The sequence below is a fragment of the Strigops habroptila genome, chromosome 4, assembly GCF_004027225.2.
Source record: "Strigops habroptila isolate Jane chromosome 4, bStrHab1.2.pri, whole genome shotgun sequence".
NCBI lineage: Eukaryota > Metazoa > Chordata > Aves > Psittaciformes > Psittacidae > Strigops > Strigops habroptila.
Genome location: NC_046358.1, coordinates 51,835,119 through 51,856,642, shown reverse-complemented (window position 1 = coordinate 51,856,642; position 21,524 = coordinate 51,835,119). Strand labels below are relative to the sequence as shown.

At 44.6% G+C, this 21,524-nt stretch overlaps 1 protein-coding gene across 3 annotated transcripts in view; it reads right to left on the bottom strand.

The window, feature by feature from the left end:
- SLC22A18 (solute carrier family 22 member 18) overlaps positions 1 to 21,524 on the bottom strand; it is a 79,994-nt gene that overhangs the window by 48,474 nt on the left and 9,996 nt on the right. The window contains exons 2-6 of one of the 3 annotated variants that reach the window (XM_030483761.1): positions 17,969 to 18,193; positions 14,554 to 15,671; positions 12,427 to 12,524; positions 9,706 to 9,851; positions 8,845 to 8,977 (exon numbers count right to left, since the gene is read on the bottom strand). In XM_030483761.1, coding sequence (XP_030339621.1) covers positions 8,845 to 8,977; positions 9,706 to 9,851; positions 12,427 to 12,524; positions 14,554 to 14,736 — 560 coding nt within the window. In that variant the 5' untranslated portion in view covers positions 14,737 to 15,671; positions 17,969 to 18,193. Of the gene's footprint in view, positions 1 to 8,844; positions 8,978 to 9,705; positions 9,852 to 12,426; positions 12,525 to 14,553; positions 15,672 to 17,968; positions 18,194 to 21,524 lie in introns of those variants that run through there. The other 2 variants (XM_030483763.1, XM_030483762.1) reach the window with 2 other exon arrangements.

Genomic DNA, 21,524 nt, shown 5'->3' with positions numbered 1-21,524 from the left:
AAAAAAGAAATAAGCTTAAAAAATGGCATGGTAGCTGGGGTCACAAAGGCTCTGCCTGCCCAGGACATCAAGGGACAAAGAAGAGGATACATCCTGGAAAACTGTGTGTGTTCCTGCAATGTAGTAGATATTTGTATGAGCAGTGACAGAGAGTCTGTTGCAAAGGTTGTAGAATCACAGAATAGAATCATAGAATGGTTTTGGTTGGAAGAGGCCTTAAAGATCATCTAGTTCCAACCTCCCTGCCATAGGCAGGGACACCTTCCACTAGACCATGTTGCTCAAAGCCCCATCCAACCTGGCCTTGAACACTTCCACGGACAGGGCAGCCACAACTTCTCTGGGCAACCTGTTCCAGCGTCTCACCACCCTCATAGCAAAGAACTTCTTCCTAATCTCTATCTAAATCTACCCTCTTTCAGTTTAAAGCCATTACCTCTTGCCATTTCAATCCATGCTCTTATAAAAAGTCCCTCTCCAGATTTCTTGTAGGATCCTTTTATGTACTGGAAAGCTGACCTAAGGTGTCCCTGGAGCCTTTTCTTCTCCAGGCTCAGCAAGCCCAACTCTCTCAGCCTGTCCTCATAGGCGAGGTGCTTCAGCCCTCCAATCATCTTCAGGGCCCTCCTCTGGACTTGCCCCAACAGGCTCACATCCTTCCTATGTGGGGAGTCCCAGAGCTGAACACAGTACTCCAGGTGGGGTCTCATGAGAGCAGAGAGGGAGACTCACCTCCCTCAACCTGGTGGTAATATTTTTTTTGATGCAGAGTTCACTTTACAAACACACATGCTTTTGATTGCGATCTAGCCACCAGGATACAGTTGGCTTTCTGGCAAGCACACACTGCTGGGTCATATTGAGCTTCTTATCAACCAACACGCCCAAGCCCTCCTCAGGGCTCCTCTCCATTCATTCTCTGCCCAGCCTGTATTTGTGCTTGGGATTGCTTCAACCCAGGTGCAGGACCTTGCACTTAGCTTTGCTGGACTTCATGAGGTTGGCATTGGCCCACCTCTCAAGCCTGTCAAGGTCCCTCTGGGTGGCATCCCTTCCCTCCAACTTGTCAACTGCACCACACAGATTGATGTCATTGGCAAACTTGCTGAGGGTACACTCAGTCCCACTGTCCATGTTGAACAGGATTGGTCCAAATACTGACCTCTGAGGAACATCACTCGTCACTGGTCTCTACTTGGACATCAAGCCATTGACCTTAACTCTGTGAATGTGACCATCAAGCCAATTCCTTATCGACCGAGTGGTCCATCCATCATATCCATGCCTCTCCAGTTCAGAGACAAGGATGTTGTGCTGGACAGTATCAAATGCTTTTTACAAGTCCAGGTAGATGACATCGGCTGCTCTTTCCTTACCCACCAATGCTGTAACCGCATTTTAGAAGGCCACCAAATTTGTCAGGCATGATTTTCCCCTAGTGAAGCCATGTTGGCTGTCACCAATCATCTGTTTTCCATGACCTTAGCATAATTTCCAGGAAGAACTGCTTCGTGATCTTGCCGGGCACAGAGGTGAAACTGACCAGCCTATAGTTCCCCAGGTCTTCCTTTTTCCCCTTTTAATCTAAATACTAATATTGTAAATGTATTGGGAGAGGGAAAGAAAAAAAAAAAAATCTCATTGCCCCAAATTATGCATGAGGAACACCAATGCAGAGGGATGGGATGACTTACTTGCATCACAGAAAAATCACGGCAGAGCCAAGCCCCAAATCCCAATTCAGGGACTTAACCACAGCCTAATCTGAGTTTTCTATTTTCTGTTAACAAAGAAAACACTATTTCACTCAATTTCAATCCCCAGTGATACTGCTGGATTTGCTGCCCAGTCATGAAATATTCCAGGATTCAGAAGAGCAGACAAAGCTCCAGTGAGTCATGAGCAGACACTGCCTTATTGTGCAACCTGTGCAGTGATGGTCATGTTCAACTCTGACACTGCCTCTGCTAGCAAGGCCAGACTCAAAATACCTTGTGCTTTTCCATGAAATTCCATGTTTTGGATTTTTTTCTTTTTCTTCATTTTTTACATTTATTACTTAGGGCTGTCAAGCCAGGCTTGACAAGGAATATCGGCCACCACTTCAATGCAACCTTCACAGAATCACAGCTAACAACCGACCAGGCAGGGTACCACGCTGCACAGAAACCCACAGCTTTCCAAGCACCGGCTGAGGGGAGAGGCATTCAAACATCCATAATTGTTTAGCAGAGTTCACTTTACAAACACACACGCTTTTGATTGCGATCTAGCCACCACACGCACAAAGCAGGGTTTCGCTCACCCGCCACCCCCTCACTTTCTGACTCCAGGCATGAGGCGGTGAGGCAGGGCAGCCTCCCCAGCACACAGGAATGATGGAAGATGGAGAAGGCAGTAGGGAAATTTCCTTGGCCCCCCCATAGATATTCCCCTCCTCCCTCCCTTCACTTCCTAACTGTCCATCTGCTGGGGTAACCACTGTCAACCCATGACAGAAATCTCTCTTCCTTCCCATGCCTCTGGTGCAAGCCCCCAAACTTCAGCCCTCTGTCTAAGCAGCACAAACCAGCCACATGAGGAAGTTCTCGTTTTCTTCTTTATTACTTCTTTTTCTCTAAATGCTTTTTCATCATGGTTTCCTTGGGAAGATGAAGCAGCTAACCCAAAAGGGCAGAAATGCCTAGGAGGAAGGAGAGGGCTGTGGGGAGAAGGGGCAGGCAGACATTCAAGGTCAGGTTGGACAATGCTCTGAGCAACCTGCTCTAGTTGAAGATGTCCCTACTTATTGCAGAGAGGTTGGACTAGATGACCTTTAAAGGTCCCTTCTAACTGAAACTATTCTATGATTCCATGACATGCCCTGTGAGCTGGCACAGCCACACTCACAACCTTCCCACCAAATACCTGAAGAAAGCTAAGTGGGTTTTGAAAGAAAGGGAGCTCCTGAAAAGACTGAGGAATGGGTTGCCAAGCAACATGTGATTAGCTCAACCCAAGCTCAGCCCTCCTCAGTCATACCCCATACCCTTGAGTGCATCCACAAGGCATGGGCTCTCCCTCCCATGAGCTGCTGGCTCCTACTCTGAACCCCTCTTCTCTCTTGGGAAAGGGCCCCACCTATAGGTGAAGAACCAAAGAGGAGCTCTTGGCCCCATCATCATGCCACTGAAGTTCAGACCAGGGGTTATAGGGAGAACATGGAAGAACCAGGTTTCCTGATGGTCTGCAAAGGAGGAATGAGGGCACCTTTGCAGTGTCACTGTGATCTTCCAGTGGGTAAATAGGAGATAGCTAGTGGACCCAAATCTAAAATTGGTGGCCTAGAAGTGGTAGGTGGTGTAGAGGTTTTCAGGAAGGAAGGGCTGAGGATGAGCTTTATGCAGACCTTTCTGTTGCATGAAGGCAGCACAGACAGGGGAAACCATTCAGAACCTGTATCCTGGTGACTTCTGGTACGTTCACAATCCAGCATCAAACTCTGGACTGTGAACACAGGCACAACGTGCTGATAGCCAGAACTAGTGTTTTGGGACTCAGGTATTAAGCAGGTAGAAATCTTGTGAAGCAGACTGTTCCCCTGAGTTGTTTTAGGCCTGCTTCATGAGGAGGTAAATGGTGCTGTACAAGTGCCTGTGTCTGTCCATCAACCACATGGAGTCTGAACAGCAAATTTAGGTATAGCTGTCTCCACTGTAGATGTCTAAGATTAGGTGAACTCCACCCAAAGTGCACTGAGGCATTTCTCAGGTTCAAGAATACATTAAACAAGTCATCAAAAATAGAAAGCTCTGGTGGTGGGAATAGAGGAGAAAAGAGAAGTGCCTTAGGCCTGAACCCTCAATCAACAAGATGTGGGGGGATGATGTGCATGATCCTCTATCCAGACCTGGCTAACATAAACCGTACAGATGATTTTTGGACCGTGGATTCCAAAACTAAAATTGTTGTCATGCAGGGTAAAGAAAAAAAGAATCTCTGGATCCAGAAGGGCACAACTGTGGTACTCTGTGCCTTCCCCAAACCACCAACTCCTTAACAAACAGCCCATTTGCTATTCCCTCCCAAGGCACCACACAGCTCTACCAACAGTGACAGACCGCATTGCAGCTTGTGGACGACAGACACCACCTCCCTCTCTCCAATGTCCCTTGATACAAAGGACAAAGCAATGCCTGTACAAGTGTCACCGATCCATGCTGCTTGGCTGATCGACATCATCCCAGGCAGAGACATACCACAGCTTCTACTGGAAGGGAGCAGGAGCAGCTCCCAGCAGCAGAATGCCCTGCTTTGTCCCGAAACGGAGCTCAGCCCTCTCACCCTTTGCCATATTCCCACCCGCCTTCCCGGCTCCCAGCCTTCAGCCCTTTAACACCCACAGTTTTTTCCACTCTGCTGTGAAGCAATGAGAAATCCCCTGCCAGAGGACATTGTTCAAATGGGCTATTGAAAAGAAATGCAATTCCCTACTCCAGGCGAACAAGCTCCTTCTTTTCCCCTTGAGGAAGAAGGATAATAGCACAGCCAGGGAAAAAAAGACTATCCCTAAAGCCTGCCGTAATAATATTAAATAAGAAACTGGAGGAGTTTGGCCAGGAAAATCCCGAGTTCAAAAGAATAATTGCTCCAAGAGATTTAAGCCTACAGCTGAGTCACTAAAATGAAGAAACCTCTCCTTGTCCATAGAAAGCAAACAAATCTTGGGTCATGCAGCAAAGCTTCTGTATGTCCTTGTTAGAAAGAAAGAAAGAAGAAGCCAATTGCAATTAATCATAGTCCCAGAAGAAAGGATGAAATCTCTGTAATTAGCTACCTAGGCTCATCTTTCCACTTTTGAAGACTAATCCAGCCTTCTTCTTTCACCTTTCATCCACAGCCTTGGAAGTCTATTACAAATACCAAATCAGTTCTCTCCAGGGGTACACACTCACCTGCAGCCTGTGGTCCCCTAACAGCTTTGCAATAAATGCACAGGGAGGGGGGAACATCTGCAGAGAGCAAACAGAGCTCCTTTTCTTAGTCACTTTTTGTGCATGAGCTGTCATGGTGCTTCCCAAGAACCTGAGGACCTTGGCTGATGTACAAGCATTATTTTCAAGCTGGGTATTTTATATTTACAATCCAATCCAATGACCAGAAAACACTAATTTTTTATTATTTTTTTTAAAGCAAGCAAGAAACCCAAACCAAAAAACCCAATATAGAAACATGAAAACACTTTCCAAATGGTTAACATTACAACTGCTTGTGTTAATAAATTGGTTTATACCTCATCCTCAGGTGGTGTAAATTTGCCTGACCTTCACCCTACCCAGAGAAAGTATGTTCTTCACAACTGTATGCACTGTGTGTACAGAGGCAAGTGGACACGGCTATATATTAAGAGCAAGGTCTCCAGCAGTTAAATTTAGTAAGTTGAAGCCAGCTGGCAAGCAGCTTCTTCAATTGCAAAAGGAAAAGCCACACTCTACAGATGAAACATATCCAGGTCTAAAAGTCACAATTCCTTTGCTACAGCTTCATTCAAAGTTTTGGAAAACATGGGGGAAAAGTATAGTACTTCCAAGAGAGGAAGATGAAGGGCTGGAGACAGTGGCTACAGCTTAGGAGTGGAGGTCAGGATCTGACATCCAAAAAATCCTATGCAAATCAAAACAAGACATTCAACTTCCCTGGGGCTCCCTTAATAAATAACAGTTGACAAATATTATTCCAACAATAAAAGCAACAACAGACTGGCTCATTAGGTCAAATACATCAATGGTGAATACAATACAGTGGAATAATACTGAAATGACATCAGCTGAGGAACTGAGACTGGTTTCTACCCTGTCTCTTGTATACAAACCACTGCTATTGTATGAATAATGCTGTCAACAGACGGCAAATGCTGGCCAGCTTTGTGGTAAGGGAGAGCAAAGAACACAGACTGGATAGAAATCTCCAGCTTTGCTCTTCCATGACATAGCAGAAATGCTTATTTTCAGAGGAAGGAAAATGGGTCATTCTTCTGTGAAAAAGATGGAAGTAATTATGCAGCTTCAAGTACAGCTGGAGCTTTCCTGTACAAATGTGGGAAACAGAGAGGGATGATTAACAGCCGATTTGTGGGATAAGGCAACAAGGCCAAGGAGCCTCGGGTATGACCATAATGCAACACCCACTGCTTTCCCTTCAGGTCAGTGCTGCAGACACAGCCAGAGGTGCTGGGGATGCTCTGTTGGGGATGCTCTGGAGGCTGTTTAGTGGCATGAAACTGTCTTCATCTGCCCACTCACCACCAGCATCAGCCAAAAGGCTAAAAATCAGTAGATTGCTCCTCCTTTTTTTTGCACAGAAATCTGGCAGAGGAGCTAAGCACAGTGTCAAAGGAAAGGTGGGATTTGATTGCAGAAAAGGTTGCTACCAAACACCCAGTGCAATCTTCTCAGCCTCAAGCTGCTCTTTATAAAATCAAATCAGCCCTCTGCATGTCAGGGTGGTCCAGAAGGATCCTGCCAGTGCGCTGGACTTTGTCCCTCGTTAATGGGAATTTCTACCATTCTTCCAGGAGGGTGCACAGGTCCTCATGTAGAAAACGAAATGCTGCCGGCAGACAGACTCCTTTTCCTAGTGCTGTTGCAGGACAGAAGAGCCAGCCCCAAAACTACTGCGATGGGAGTGATGCACCGGCAGTGAGGCACGAACTGCGAGCCGAAGCTGCCCTCTGCCGGATGCAAGGGAAACAACCCTCTGTGATGGGAAAGTCAAAGCTATGTAGTTTTCCAAGCGCAGGTCCCTTACTTTTCCGTAATTACCTCCAACATTCACTTTTCTCAGTGTTCTGTTGCAGGCACTAATGTAAAAGCCAGAAGCTTTCAAAATAAGGGGAGTCTGGAAGCATCCTGTTGTCTGACAGCACCAAGTCCCAGCATCCAAATGCTGGAGTGCATTCAAGTATCCCTAACTAATGAACTGAAACAGGGGATTCTCTATCCTTAATGATTTTTCCATAAACCAGCAACTGATGCACACGCTGGAAAGTGAAACCCCATAAGTTTTTGCTAGATAACGATTCTTAAATATGGGCATATAATGAAAGATTAAGCTGAGAACTGAGATAACCTTTACTTTCAGACAGTTGACAAGCAGAAGGGATACAATCACTGTATTCGATTAAAAATAATACTAATTAAAACCCCATTTAAGCATCAGCAGATATAAATACTTTAAAATCCTGATTTATTATGTACATCCCCAATTTTAATTTTATGTAACCATATACCAACTACAAAATGAATCCTCCTAGCCAGCCTTTTGTCAATTGGCCAACACAGAACAGGCACCAACCACAAGAGAATTAAAGCAAACCTTTCAAGTTTCAAGCGAGAGGAAGAAAACTCCCAAGACTGTCTGCAGCAATTAATTTGACCCAACGCTGCCAAGGTACGGCAGCAAACAGAGATTTCAGGGGCTACTCCCTAAAGCAGCAAGGTTAAAGTCTTCTAATCATTAACCTTTGCAAAGATTTGAGACGCAAAGTAGCATTGCTGCAGCACCCGAATTCATGTGGACACACAACAGGGTTCAGAGAGCAACGTGTGACACCCAACACCATACCGGAGCATGCCCTAAGCACATATCACCTCATAGAGTCCACAGTGCTTGTGGCACTAGGACAAGGATCATGAGGAAAAAAAAAATCAACAACATTTAACTTTATAGCCTGGAGTTCATGAAAATTGATTTTTAACAAGATAGTACTGCGGTACAAAGGAAGGGAGGTGGGACATAGGCTGGTAAGTTGGCCCTGGGTCACCATGGTGGTGAGAGGCACCGTCGGGAACACTGGTGGGCAAGCCCACAGTGATATCTAGTGGGCACTGACCGCTGCCAGGGACACTGACCAACCCTTGCCAGCAACAAGCCAGATTCCTGAAAACCAGAGCTTCCCCTAGTGATTTTCAACCTCTATTCTACACTGTAGCATAGCTCTAATGCTCAAAAAGTTTGCAAAAAAGTTATTTCCATGCTCACCTGAATCTGCAGAAGCAGGTGTCCGTAATAAAAGAAGTAGAGCAAAATAAATGCTCAAAAATTCAGAAGGGTTTCTGTTTGGGTTTGTTTTCTTTTTTTTTTGTTCCCCACCAGAGAGATGCTGGGAAATCTTCCAGGAAGATTACAGCCATGTGTACTACCCTGCCTGCAAAGTTCTCTCACATACCACACCTTTTGTGCTTCTTCTACTAGTAATGAACAGATACTGGTAAATTCAGTAAAATCAGGCATATCTTTCCTGTTGCAGCATGTAAGAGAAGGTGCCAGCCTGCTACAATGTGCCAGGCTGTGCAAAGCAAACAGGGAAATGGTAGGCATGGGCTTCATCTTGCTGTGACAGGGCTAGACCTCCTCACTCTTTTCCCCCACTGTCCCAGGCTTGTCTTCCCCTTTCCCAAGCATTCACCAAGTGCACCAATTTCCCCACAAGTTTCACACTGCTCCTTATTTCCATTTCTCAGTTGTATGACACTGTTTCTTAGAAGCAGCCTATGTAGTACGTGCTGCTTTTCAGCACACCCAGCCACAACGAGAACAACCAGGAAACAGACTCCATTTCCCAATTCAACTTGTTTTGAAATTAATTTAAGTAGACAGAAGATGAGATTTTCAACAAGGTCTCCTTAAAAACCATGGAAGTAGTTCTTTGTAGCAGTATGGAAAGCAAAATTTTGAGTTCTGGTACGATCCTCTACTGCCACCAGCAGTAAGACATCATCAAAAGCTGGGGAAGAAGCAAAATAGCCCTTAGCAGCTCCTTCAATGGTTGCAACAAGGCCAACACTGAACAAGTGGGGCACTCACCCAAATTTGGTGGAGAGGACACCTCCTAGGACAGAGCCGATGATCATGCCTATTCCAAAGCTAAGACCCAGCTTCCCCAAAGCATCAGCACGTTGGGAAGGAGTAGTCACGTCTGTAATAACCTTCTGAGCACCTGCAGAGAAAAACAAATCCCTAGAAAGAGGCTTGCCACAGGGTCTGAGCAGCAAACACACAAATTTTTAGGCCACAGAAACAGTGCCTGCCACAGAACGGTCCTTGCACACCGCTGGTGTGGAATTGGTTCAGCTTGGAATTGGTTCAGTCAGTCATAGGAAACAAAACCACTTAAACCACTTCACAAGAGGCAAAAAGAGTCTTAACACCCTATCAACCCAAGTCCTCTTGCATGAGTTCAGAGACTTCTAGTAGCTAAAGTTTTATGGTTTTTACTAGAAACATCTAGGAAAGACCAATAAAAGCAGAACAGCTTAGTGGGTAATGGAAGGTATTTTTGCAATCATGTTTCATGTTGAACAATATGCTCATTTTACCATGAGAAAGGGAAAAGCTCTCCTATAAAATATCATGGTTGCAAGAAGGCAGCTGAGAAGTTTGGGATAGCTCTGCTGCCAGCAAGTGATTATCACTTGTGTCTGATTGGTGAAGTCCAAGCAATTTACTCAAGATCGTACAGGAGGATGGATGTGGGATTACGGGCTACTAGCCCTGCTTTCCATAAACCAATAAACCTGCTCCTTCATATTTTCACCATTTCATCCCTGATGACCATCAAATGTTCCTGCTGCTGTTGAGCCTGATGACTTGAGCAATGTGAGCAAGAAGAGAGGACTCTGGCAACAAAAGCAATTTGGAAAGCCACTCAGCCCTGACCTACTTTACCTGGTAGCCCATGCATGAACACTGCTGGCAGCCTGGAGAGGAAGAGAAGGGGGATGCTGGTAGAGATGGACATAAGCAGGAAGAAGACACTTCCGGATGCACAGGAAAGAATTAAGGCTGCTTGGGCACCATACTTATCTGCAAACCTAGTACAGAAATGATAAAAGGTTATCAGAAGTGGGACCATGCAGGTCATTGCAAGAGTGATACACCCAGATGGATGGAGTTGCATGGCCACCTCACTCGTTTATTCATCGTGGGAAGCACTGATCAGATTCTCAGAAGTGCTCGGTTCCCAAAAGAGGACTAGATATTCAGAGATGCTACCACAAAACAAACAAAAAACCCCAATAAACAAAAAACCAAAACAAGCCCCCCTCCCCCAAATGTGAGCCTTGCCTGGAGGAGGAGTGCAAGGACCAGTAATGAAGCACCAGCTGCCCACCCAGGAACGTGAGGACAGACACTTTGGCATAACAGGGGAATACATCAGCAACATTTCCATGACCATTTCCAGATCCCTCATAAGCACAAGATAATATGTGCTTGCTTAAGTCTCCTGCTCTGGCATGTCAGTGAATAAATGTGGCTACTAAACACCAGCCACAGGCAGAAGCAGTTACAACAGCTCCGCAACTCATTCAACATTATCTCCTCAGAGCACATAGTGCCCTCAAATTTTACTTTGTGATTCTTGGCGTTGGTTCAGACCAGGGAATCAGGCTAGCTAATTTTTTTGGTTCAGGTTCAATGGCAATTGAAGTTATTTCAATTTCTTTCCAGATAATGTTCAAAGCAACATTTCTCTTTCAGCATCACTTAAAAAAAAAAAAAAAAAAAAAGAGAGAGAAAGTTTTCTATTTAGGTTCACTAAAGACTTCACAATAGTGACTCAAATTTGTTTCTATTTGAGGAAAAAACCCCAAAACAACAAAACAGCTGAATCAGGTTTTGGTTCAGGTTTTATTCAACTCCAAGATACTTTGAAAAGCTAAGTCAGACAAAGTCTGAGAGTACCACAGAAAGGGTTCTGAGCAACTGGGACTAAAACAGGCCTTAGATAGCTTTTTTCCACTCCAATTCTTTCTTTCTTCATTTTATTGAAGTTGCATATTACGGTTCGCTATGCAAGGTAATGTTCATCTGCTATTAGTTGCAATTACACTAAACGAAACAACCCCCAAAATGCCAAGCCTGGTCTACAAACAAAGCTAAGCATAAGTAATTAAAGGGCTTCACACTGAGAAAGAGGTACAGGTCAAAACTTCACTGTTTACATGAAAGCCAGGGAAGTTTATATTAGCTGTTTGTAACCTAAAGACCATGGCTCACTACACAGTCTAGGGTTTTTTTTGTTTTGTTACTGAAGAGTAAATTCAGTGCTTCATCTTCTCATTGCTGTTTAGGAGCATCAAGCAAGAAGAACAAGGAAAACCGACCTAAGCTACACATTTTTCTTCCTCTTATCCCCTTCCTTCCCATTTTCTCTTTATCTACCTTTATACTGAGGTCAAAGCAGCCTCGCATCTAGGAAAATCCTTTTCATGTCAAACCTACATTGGAAATTTTGGCTTCAATCTGGCAGTATGCACCTTCAGTCCCACCTACACCAGTGGGAACCTAGACCTGGATGGATTCTGGTTTGCCTTTCTCTTCCCTTCAGCATCTCCTCTAGATGTTATTGAATGACATGTGCAGAAGAAAATCAGATTTCAGACGGCACCAGATCAAGACCAGAAATATTACTCTAGATTTGTATATAAATAGAAAGAGCATTCAAATTGGCCCCTTGCACCATCTTCGTTCTTAGGAATGCATTTTCTTCCAAACTGCACTGGAGAATTTGATGTTATTAATTTTAAAATGTGTATTAAGTTAGCGTTGAAGGGCTTTTAGAGATCAGATCCTTGACATGCTACACACCATATACTAGAGGATCTTGTAGAGCACTGAGGCACACAACAGCTCCATATCCATTTATTACTTTGTTGACCAGTAGCAAGACTGAGAAGAAAAGCTAGAATTTCTCACCCTCATTTTAGTTTTCTGTCTCTGGATTACACTGCTTTTTCAATTTTTTTCTGCTTTTTGGGAATGCATTCCCCCATTTCACAAATTTTTTTTGGCTGTTTACATTTTATTAGGAACAGAAGCATGTTTCGCATGGGGTAGAGAGGCAGAAAGAGTGGAGTCCCTTCCACTCTTCTTATTTTTATATATGACCTTACAGATACATCCATTCTTAAAAATTCATGCAAGTCTAGCTTTGTATTAAACACTGATGTAGATACAGTGAGATTCAGCTGTAGAAATAACATGACCCTCAACTATTTTCATTGATGGCTCTACTTAACATCAATAAATATCCTCCTTTTTTTTAGGTTTCCCAGTCACAAGACATTTCTTAGATTACACATAGCTACACATTTGCAGGATTAAGCTGTTAGGACCTGGGCTCTGAGGTCTCTGATAGTTTAAGCCTGTTCCCAGTGTATTGTTACACTTAAATGCGAGTCATTAAAAGATAGTTAAGTTAATAAAAAGGCTGCTTCTATGTTGCGGTATTTCTAACTATAGTATTTATTCTCCCCTGACCCATTTATAAAATCTTCAAACATTTCAAAAGGACCATGAACCAGAACAAAATGATTTTTTATTATAGTAAAAAATGTCTGGCCTTTTTCAGCTATGTAAAAGGTCATGAGAATTGTTCTCTCTTACCTTCCAAAAATGGAACCTCCCACAAGCTGGAGGACACCAAAGGTTGTCTGGAGGTAGCCAAACCCCACTGAATCCAAACCTATGCTCTTTGCCAAGTACTAAAAAAGAAAAAACAAACAATAAAAACAGTAGGTCAGAGGAAATGAGGTATGCTGTATTTCCAAATAAAGACCTTACTGTTTTGGTGGAGAGGACTACAGCTCCAAACAAGCACTTTCTGCAGATGAAATCTTCATTGGGTCAGACAAAGGCTGCTGAATAAAGACCAAAGTCTTCATCCCACACCATCAGCTAATGAGAATCAGGGGGATGTGATCAAAACCCTCAGTTTTGTACTACAGGTGACAAATCTGAATCATCCTTTACCTTTACAGTCCAACATAGCTGAACATATTCAGCTACTGCTAAGGGGAATGAGGTGGATTTTAAACAGCCTTCCTGCCTCCAGATCCTGCACCTGGGGCAGCCTAAGCACCACCCAGGAGATGGCTATGGTAAGGTCTTTGAGCTGTTGTTTAATTGAGCAAGCCAGAATCATTGCAAGCACAACATGGACAAAATATTGCCTTTACTTGCAATCTGGATGGTACACCCACAACCTGGTCTTGCAAAAAACCCACAGATGCACACCTTGAAAAGCTACAATCCTATGGGGGTTTTAATTTAAAAATGGTATGCTCAAGGGACAGCCATTTCCGATTCATGTTTTTGTTTTGTGTCATTTGCTAAGAGTTGTTTAAAACTCTCAGCCGAGTTCAGCTCTCAGAATTTGTGGAGGTGCCCCAATCTAGCCTGCTTCCACAGTACATGCTCTGCACCCAGGTCCCCAAAACTCCCCTAAAAGATCAGTAAACAGCTACACTGACCTCCCCTAAACAAACTCTCAGCCTACAGACTCAGGGCACCATGGGCTTGTTTAGTCCCAGAAGAAGGGAGCAGTTTGCCTTTGCAGGCACAAAACCAGCAGAGAGTTCTCCCAGAAGGTAGGGGCTCACAAGAGACAGGGGTGGATAGGCATATCAGGAGCTCACAAGAGCAGGAAAGCTGCCCAGGGAGGGGGTAAAAGGACCTGAGGGACCTGTTCAGGTTGACAGCCACCTGAATATGTGCCAGCAGCGTGCCCAGGTGGCCAAGGCAGCAGATAACATCTTGGCCTGTATCAGAAATAGTGTGGCCAGTAGGGCTAGGGAAGTGATTGTCCCTTTGTACTTGGCACTGGTGAGGCCACACCTTGAATGCTGTGTTCAGTTCTGGGCTCCTTGCTACAAGAAAGACATTGAGGTACTGGAGCACATCCAAAGAAGAGCAACAAAGATAGTGAAGGTTCTAGAGCACAAGTTGTATGAGGAGTGGCTGAGGGAACTGGGGTTGTTTAGTCTGGAGGACAGAAGGCTGAGCGGAGATCCTATTTCTCTCTACAACTGCCTGAAAGGAGGTTGCAATGAGGTGGGTGTCAGTCTCTTCTGCCAAGTAACAAGCAATAGGACAAGAGGTAACAGCCTCAAGTTGTGCCAGGGGAGGTTTAGACTGGGTATTAGGAAAAATTTCTTCACCAAAAGGGTTATCAAGCACTGGAACAGGCTGCCCAGGGAAGTGTTGAGTCACCATCCCTGGAGGTATTTAGAAGATGTGTAGATGTGGCACTTAGGAACATGGCTTGGTGGTGGACTTGGCAGCGTGTGGTTTAGGGTTGAACTCAATGATCTTAAGGGTCTTCTCCAATCTAGATGATTCTATGATACCAGGCAGAAAAGTCCAGTGAAAAGCAATGAATCCCACTCATAGCTGGTTTATTACACCCTCAAAAAACCCCACCTCTGATCTGAAACCTCTGATTTCTGGCCCGCTTGTTGGGTCACCCTCCCGCTGAAAGCAGGAAGATGCAAACCACATCAGCTCCATCCAGAGCCATCAGGCCAGGAAAGGTCTCTAAGTGATACTGGAGTACAAATAATAAACCAGCTTTTACTGCCGGGGCATACCCTGAACACAGTCACAGCTTGCCTACTAAGTAGGAATACGCTTTCCTCTCTCCTGCTAGAAACTCTCTGGACAGTTTTGTTGGAAAGCTACATAGCCTAGCACTGAAGGCAAGGCACGCTGTGGAACAAGATAACCCATACTCACAGGCACGACTCCCAACTGCATGAAGATGAAGGTCAGATCTAGGGTTAGAAGTACGTAGGCAGCAAGGATCACTTGTCCCTTCTTGACATCTCCTGAGTGGCTGCTCTCCCCCAGGGTCTTGCTCTTCATTCTCAAGGCTTCTTCCTCAGCTCCAGGGCTGGCTTTTACATTCATAGTGCTCATGGAACAACTTACTGCAGGCTGACGGGCTGAGAAATGACACAAAGGTGCTTTATAGCTGGGAACATGAAACACCGGTAAGGTACAGAAGCTGTGTGTACAGTTCAAAGCTTACAGTGCAAAAGGTGCTGAGTCAGTATGCCAGGGATTTATTCTTTCTTTCTTTCTTTCTTTCCTCCCCTTTGCTTTCTTGCCAGGCAGGATTAAAGGTAACCATGCATCAAACCACAGATCTCGTTCTTCAGCCTTGTCCCAGGTGGGCTTATTGCTTCAAGTACCATCACAACGAAGACCAGCTTGAGAGTCCCAGCAGAGTGAAAATGGACATTGCCCCAGACAAGAGCACGTGACAAAATCTTCAACTCTTTAACTGTTTAACTTCTTTCACTTTTATATCCTCTCATGGCTCAGAACAGATGACTGTTTTAATTTTTCATGAAAGGCACTTTGGTTTTATCTTCGGAGGTTGCAAGTGAAGTTTACAGCAGAACAGCCATTTCCAAGTCCTTGTGCTTCTTGCAGTAGATTTATACAGATCCTAGAACAATCAGATCTTACATGCAGTTAGAGATGCTCTCATCAACATGTCTACTTGAGCCATTTTCCCTCCTTCACCAGGTGCTGCAAATTTAGAGAGACTGAGCTAGCAAATGTTCACATATGACTCCACTCAGAATACAAATTACCAGCCAATGCCAAAAAACTTAAAAAAGAATAAAGCATTAAATCCACACAAATCCTGAGGCTGACTGCAAAGTGGGGAATTAAATAAACAAGACTCATTTGTCCTTTGGGGTTTCTGTTTGCTTGCTTGCTTGCTTGCTTGTTTACTTAGGGTTTTGTTTGTCTGCTTGCTTGTTTACTTGCTTGGGGGTTCCTTTGTTTTCTTACTTGTTGAATCCTGGTTTCTTACTTGTTGAAGTCTGGTTGAGCATTATCTTTATTTTAAAGAGAAAAAGAAAGCAGAGGTCTCAATGCTCTGATTTTGTAAAATCACAGGTCTTTTGGTAGGAAGGGACCTCAGGAGATCTCATCCACTCTCCTGCTTGAACACATCAGCAGAGCTGTGGCTTTTTCTAGATAAGCTTTGAAAATCACCAAGAAGAGATTTGGCCCCTCCCTGAGTATCTGGAAAGAAGGTTTTCCTAATGCACACTCTGAATTTTTCAAGCTGTGGTTTGTGGCCATTGTCTCTCATGGTATCAGCTGCCACTACCAAGAGAAGTCTGTCTGCATCATCTCTGGAGCTGTCCTTTAAGTAGTTGCAGGTGGCTGTTAGGTCACCCCAAACTTCTCTTTGCCAGACTGAACAAGCCAAATTCCCTTCACCTCTCTCACAGACTACATACTCCAGATCCCTGACCTTCTTGGTAGCCCTCCAATGGATCCAATCCAGTTTGTCCACAACCCTCTTGAACAGGGAGGCGCAACACTGGGTCAGCCTCACCAGCACCAAGCAAAGGCAAAATAACAGCTTCCCTGGATGTCCTGGCTGTGCTCTTCCTCAAATGGCCCATTACATACTTTGCCTTATTCTTGATGAGTGTGGACTACTGACTCACACAGCATCGCCATCACCCATGGTCCTCACACTAGGGTTGCTACACATCCAGTTGGTCCCCAGCTGGCATTGATGCAGGTGGATATTCTGCCCCAGGTTTAGGGCAAATTGTCCCTACTTTCAACTTGCTGAAAACCTTGAGGTTTTGGTTGATTCAGCTCTGATGTTTCAAGCAGACTCTCCAACCTGAGGCTCCACTACTGACCATATCAGCCAGTCCCTCTAATTTAGTAACACCTCTGTTCAGAAATGGAGGGCTGACTCACTGCGAAGCCTGACACAGACACATTAATAGAGGGACACACACCAACGTTTGCTGGCTTGGATCCAGCGTGGTTGTCAGGGCTCCCAAGCTTCCAACCAAGCCCTGGGAGAGGGAGCTATAAGGTCTCTGGGCACACCTTGTTATTCAAGACATGTCGCCACACAGACCCAGGATTTGGTGAGGGCTGCTGGGCCCTCCTGGCAAAGGAGGGATACTAACAAAGGTTTAATGTTTCACCAGGGGTGGGTACCATATCTCTGGAGGCGGAACAGAAACAACCTTTTGCAATCTCAGCCAGTGCATGAATAAAAAAGCACCTTTAAAGAATGACTTTCCTACAGTGATACCAGCACTCAAACAGACCCAACTCACAATGCCCTAGAAGTCGTACTTTTTACTGAAGAAGGAAGATTACCCAGTGTGTATCCCAATTTAGCAAAGGATCAGTGCTCAACATTTGGTTCATCTCAGTGTGAAACAATGGATTTGCCTGCACTTGAACATCCTGCAGCACAGCACCAACATCATCACTCCCTGGTTTGTGCTGGACGGGCACGATGTACAAATTACCAGCATTGAATAGAAGAGTAAAATTAATGACAGAACTCTGTTTATGAGGGTTTCGAGACAACCAAAAAAGCAACTCATGCAAATGTAATGTAAAACACTGCTTACGGGAAACATTGCTGACTTGGACTTGAAAAGCATCAATATTTTGACTGGTGAGTTTGTCTCAGCAGCAACTGAAAACAGATCCCAGCAAGGTGACAGAGGGAAACAATGACTTGCAGATGCAGCCACTTGGCACCAGATCGAGCCTCCTCCTGCCCAGGGCATGCAGTGCAGACAGCTAACCACTCAGATTTAGCTGGTTTTTACTGGCATTGACAAGGGAAATAGAGTAAAAAACCCTGGAGTTTAATTTTCAGCCTCTGGGGTAAAAGACACAGTTCTGTGAGACAGGGACCTAAGCTCAGTGCCTGCTGTGGAGGTGACCATGGAGAATGAGCTATGATCACCAGATTTGTTTCCTGTATATCCCCAGATACCTCTTGATGGCTCAGTGTCCAACCCTACTCCTTAGCATCCCAGATCAGCCTGCAAGTAAGAAAGTGCCCTGGGCCCAACTCAGCAATCTTCTTCCAGCGATAGTCTCTTCGGGCAGGATCTTTTATCTCTCCATCTCTGCACTTTAGTATAGGCAGGACAAAGGGAAAAGGGTGGCAGTTTTAAGCTATCTTTACAAGCCATGAGCCAAGCCATGTCCATGCTGCCCCACGGATGAGCTGTATTCTCCAAACTTGGCCAAGATGTTGGCAGCCCTGAATCACCTGAGAGTCCTCCTGCAAGGTCTTCTGCACAGAACTTGGACTTTCCTAACCTTTAGCACACTGTTTTTAAAATCTTACCGCAGGAATCAGTTGATCTAGGGACTCAACATGGCAGTGTGAGCACCAGTAGAAAAACAGCCAGTGTGGTTCATATAAAGCAGATCCTCCTCCTCCCTAGAGTGAGAAGCCGTCTGACAATGTCTGCAGGAGTCAAAGCATGATGGAGATTAACTCTGTCCCCAGGTACACCCCGCTGAACATCGTGCTTGTAGGCCATCCAGTTAAGGGCAAGTTCATCTGTACCTGTAGTGATAATGCACCATTAATGACAGATGGCACAGGCTGGCATTGCATTTTTATCTGAAGGCTCCTTCTGGCTCAATTATAGACCACACCACAGCTAGCACTCAGTCACTGACAAGGTATCTTATTAACTTAAAAACTGGGAGAGTATAGATTATGAATAGGAAATTAATTTTCTTGAGCAGGATAAACTTTAGATGGACAAATGTTCCAGGGATACGAGAATGGAAGCAAGCAAGGAGGTAAATGATGAAACTACAGATTAGCCCATTAGCTATGCATTAAGCCTTGTCACTTTTCTCAACGTTTTTGGAGTATTTATAGTTACCTTCCCTCGTATGTCTTTTCTGAGGCTTATTTATCTGGTGATCTCTGGAAAAACAGAGTGGGAAACCTGAGGACATATTTTAAAAAATAATTTATGAAGACTTACTGTTTATGTCACTTGGGCAGAAATCTTTTCTTAAATTGGAAGCAAGACCAGCATATGCATGAAGAGGGGAAATCCACACATAGCAATACTAGCAGTTGAAAATGTTGTTTGAAAAAGGATAAATTGTGGGGAAATAAATCCTGAATCCTTATCTCAACTTGTAATTTTTTTCACAAAGGTAGCTTAATGTTATCAATAACAACATGAGGTAGCCTGGGTAAGATTCGCCTGCCTGCAGAGGCTCAAAACAAGCTTTGCAGCCTCAAAAGAGCCTTGAAGAGGGATGGAAGTGCAGATGTGCTGCCCAGCAATGAAGAGCATCTCTCAGGCTTCAAATCCTCTATGAATGCAAGCTGGCAGGTCTCTCCAGTTACACAAAAACACACTGGAATGAACCAAATCCTGCTCTAGCGCAGATCAGTCACAAATCCTTGCCCTTGTGGGTATGCACCCATACCTACGGCAAGTGTGAGAGCTGGCTGGAAATGTCAGAGAAAGAATCACTGTCTCTTGTGTCCAACAAAGCCCTCATTTCCCTTTGCAAAGAGAAACTGCATTTCTACGGGCTGTGTGCGGGGAGTGTGCCAGGAGGGACATGAGGTGCAAGATGAGTAGTTACAAGTATACCTCATCTCCCTGTCCAAGAAGCAGCAATGACAACCTTTTCCCTCCTTGCAAGAGGACCGCAAGGCCACTCCACCATAACCAGTAAGGTGTGCAGATACTCAGACAAAGAGAGCCATATAAACCCTTTATGGATACACAGCCCTTAGGGAGCCATCGTTCTAGTGATGTTTCTTAAGATTCGCAATACAAGAGAGGAAATGGAAGAATTATCTCAAAGCAATTCCCCAACAGTGGGAATGCTGAGTTGCCACAATGAGGGAAACTGCTTAACACCAGCCATGGTTGGTGGGAGCCATCAAATCCACAGGATCTGGCCCTATGCTTCTCTTCCCTTGACCCTGACACTGGGGGAACCAGCCTCATTTGTAGTCTGGTGAAAGATTTATACAGTTAAGCAAATAAGAGCATAGACAGCCTGGTAATAGCAAAATTATTTCCCATATTTGTTGACTGATTTATTCCTTTGTCTAATTGTGAAAGCAGCTCACTAATGAATGGAAAAAGACTCCACATGGCCAGCAAGAAAGAGCCATGTTTAGTTTACAAAATAGCACAGTCTTCAGGGATTTTCATAAAAAACAATGGAGACAGTCCAAATCGGCAATGAAATCAGATTCCCGGTGGCTGCTGAACTCTTTTGGCTTTTTCTATGTGTGTATTAAATTACAAAGAGCAATTATTTATAATTTGTTTTTATAAAAATGCTGGTGAGCTTATTCTGCCTGGCAAATTATTTTGTGAAATGGAAAAGGCTATTGTTCATTCTTTTGGTAAAGTCTTTGTTACTTAGCATATTAAACTGAAAATCACATTTTATCTGTAATATGGCTGGTTGTTATTAACATTTTAATGGTAAAGGCCCAAAGCTCCAGCTAATATCGAGGTCCCATTTCATGCTCTGCAAACAAAAAAAGAGGTTGAGACTCAGACGAGGGAAAAGAATTAGATCCTCTTTGTCTTGCAGATGGGACACTAACAGAGGGGTTTAATGACTTCCCTGAAATCACAGAGGAAGTCTGCGGAGGAGGCTGGAGTCAGACTCGATCATCCCTTGGACACCAGTCCCATTGTTTAACCACAGGGCAGTTTCTCCTCTCTAATATTCTGGAAAAATTAAACCAAAAGAGAACATTTCTGAATGCTGGAATTTGACAACAAAATAGGCAGATGGAGCAGCGACTGTGTCAACTGTAAAACAGTTTTGGAAAAAACCTGTGGCCCGAATTCAGGAAAGTTACACCAAGAATAACATGCCCAAATAGGAGGAAAAAGCTTGGTTCTTTGTACCCATCCAGTCTCATCGGCTCCAGCAGGATCTTGCCAGGGCAGGAGCCTCTCGTGCCTGCTCACACTGAGTGGCACCTTGCCTAGGATGACTTCAGCTCAGCCAGAGGACACACCTCTGGAGACATCTCCGAGGTGCTGCCATGGTTGTGGCCCACCTCTACCCCAAAATGTCTCCTGACCAAACAGAAATCCTCCAAGTTTCAATGAGCTGCTGCCATGCAGTGGAGAAGGCCTGCTGGGCTGGTCAGAGAGCAGGCCCTGACCTCCTCCTTCAAGCCAAGACATCAAATGCCACCAGCCTCTAGTGGTCCACTATGTTAGCACATTAAAGAATTGGCAAGAAAAAACGTCTCTTCCCTTAGTGAAAGCCCAGGTCTGCTGTGTAAACTCTCTCCTGGGCAAGGGATGATCTCCCCCAGACTTGCCATTCTTCCTAATGCTCAAGCCACACTTGTAAGCAAGCATGACACAGTCATCTATGTAGGAAACTGATTAAAGGAGCGGTTATACCATTGGCTTCTGGGCAGGGTCCAGGCAAAACTGCACGGGCTAATAAGCAATGGTGACAGCCCAGAAGCAATGGATACTTCTGCCGCCTCTGTGGTTGTGCCTTCAGCTTACTGGCATGTTGGCGTGCCTGAACTCCAGACGACTCACTGCTGGATAATGGATGAAGCCCCGGGCTCCAAGATACACACAGTGCACTGGAAGTCCAAGGTTTATAGCCAAAGAATATGCTAGATGTGACAAAACCGGATACACACACACAAATAAAGCCTCATACTTAGCCTGCAATATGCAATATTTCATTCAGCTGGTATTATACAGCCACCTTCTGGAATTGCAGCAATGTCTGGAATGTAAAAGCTGTTTATCATTTAAATAACATTTAAGCCATTATAATTTATATGAGAATTGTAACTGATTGGGGCTGTATGGAGCTTCTTGTTGTGGTTTGCCATAGGAATGCTGCAGATTTCCTCT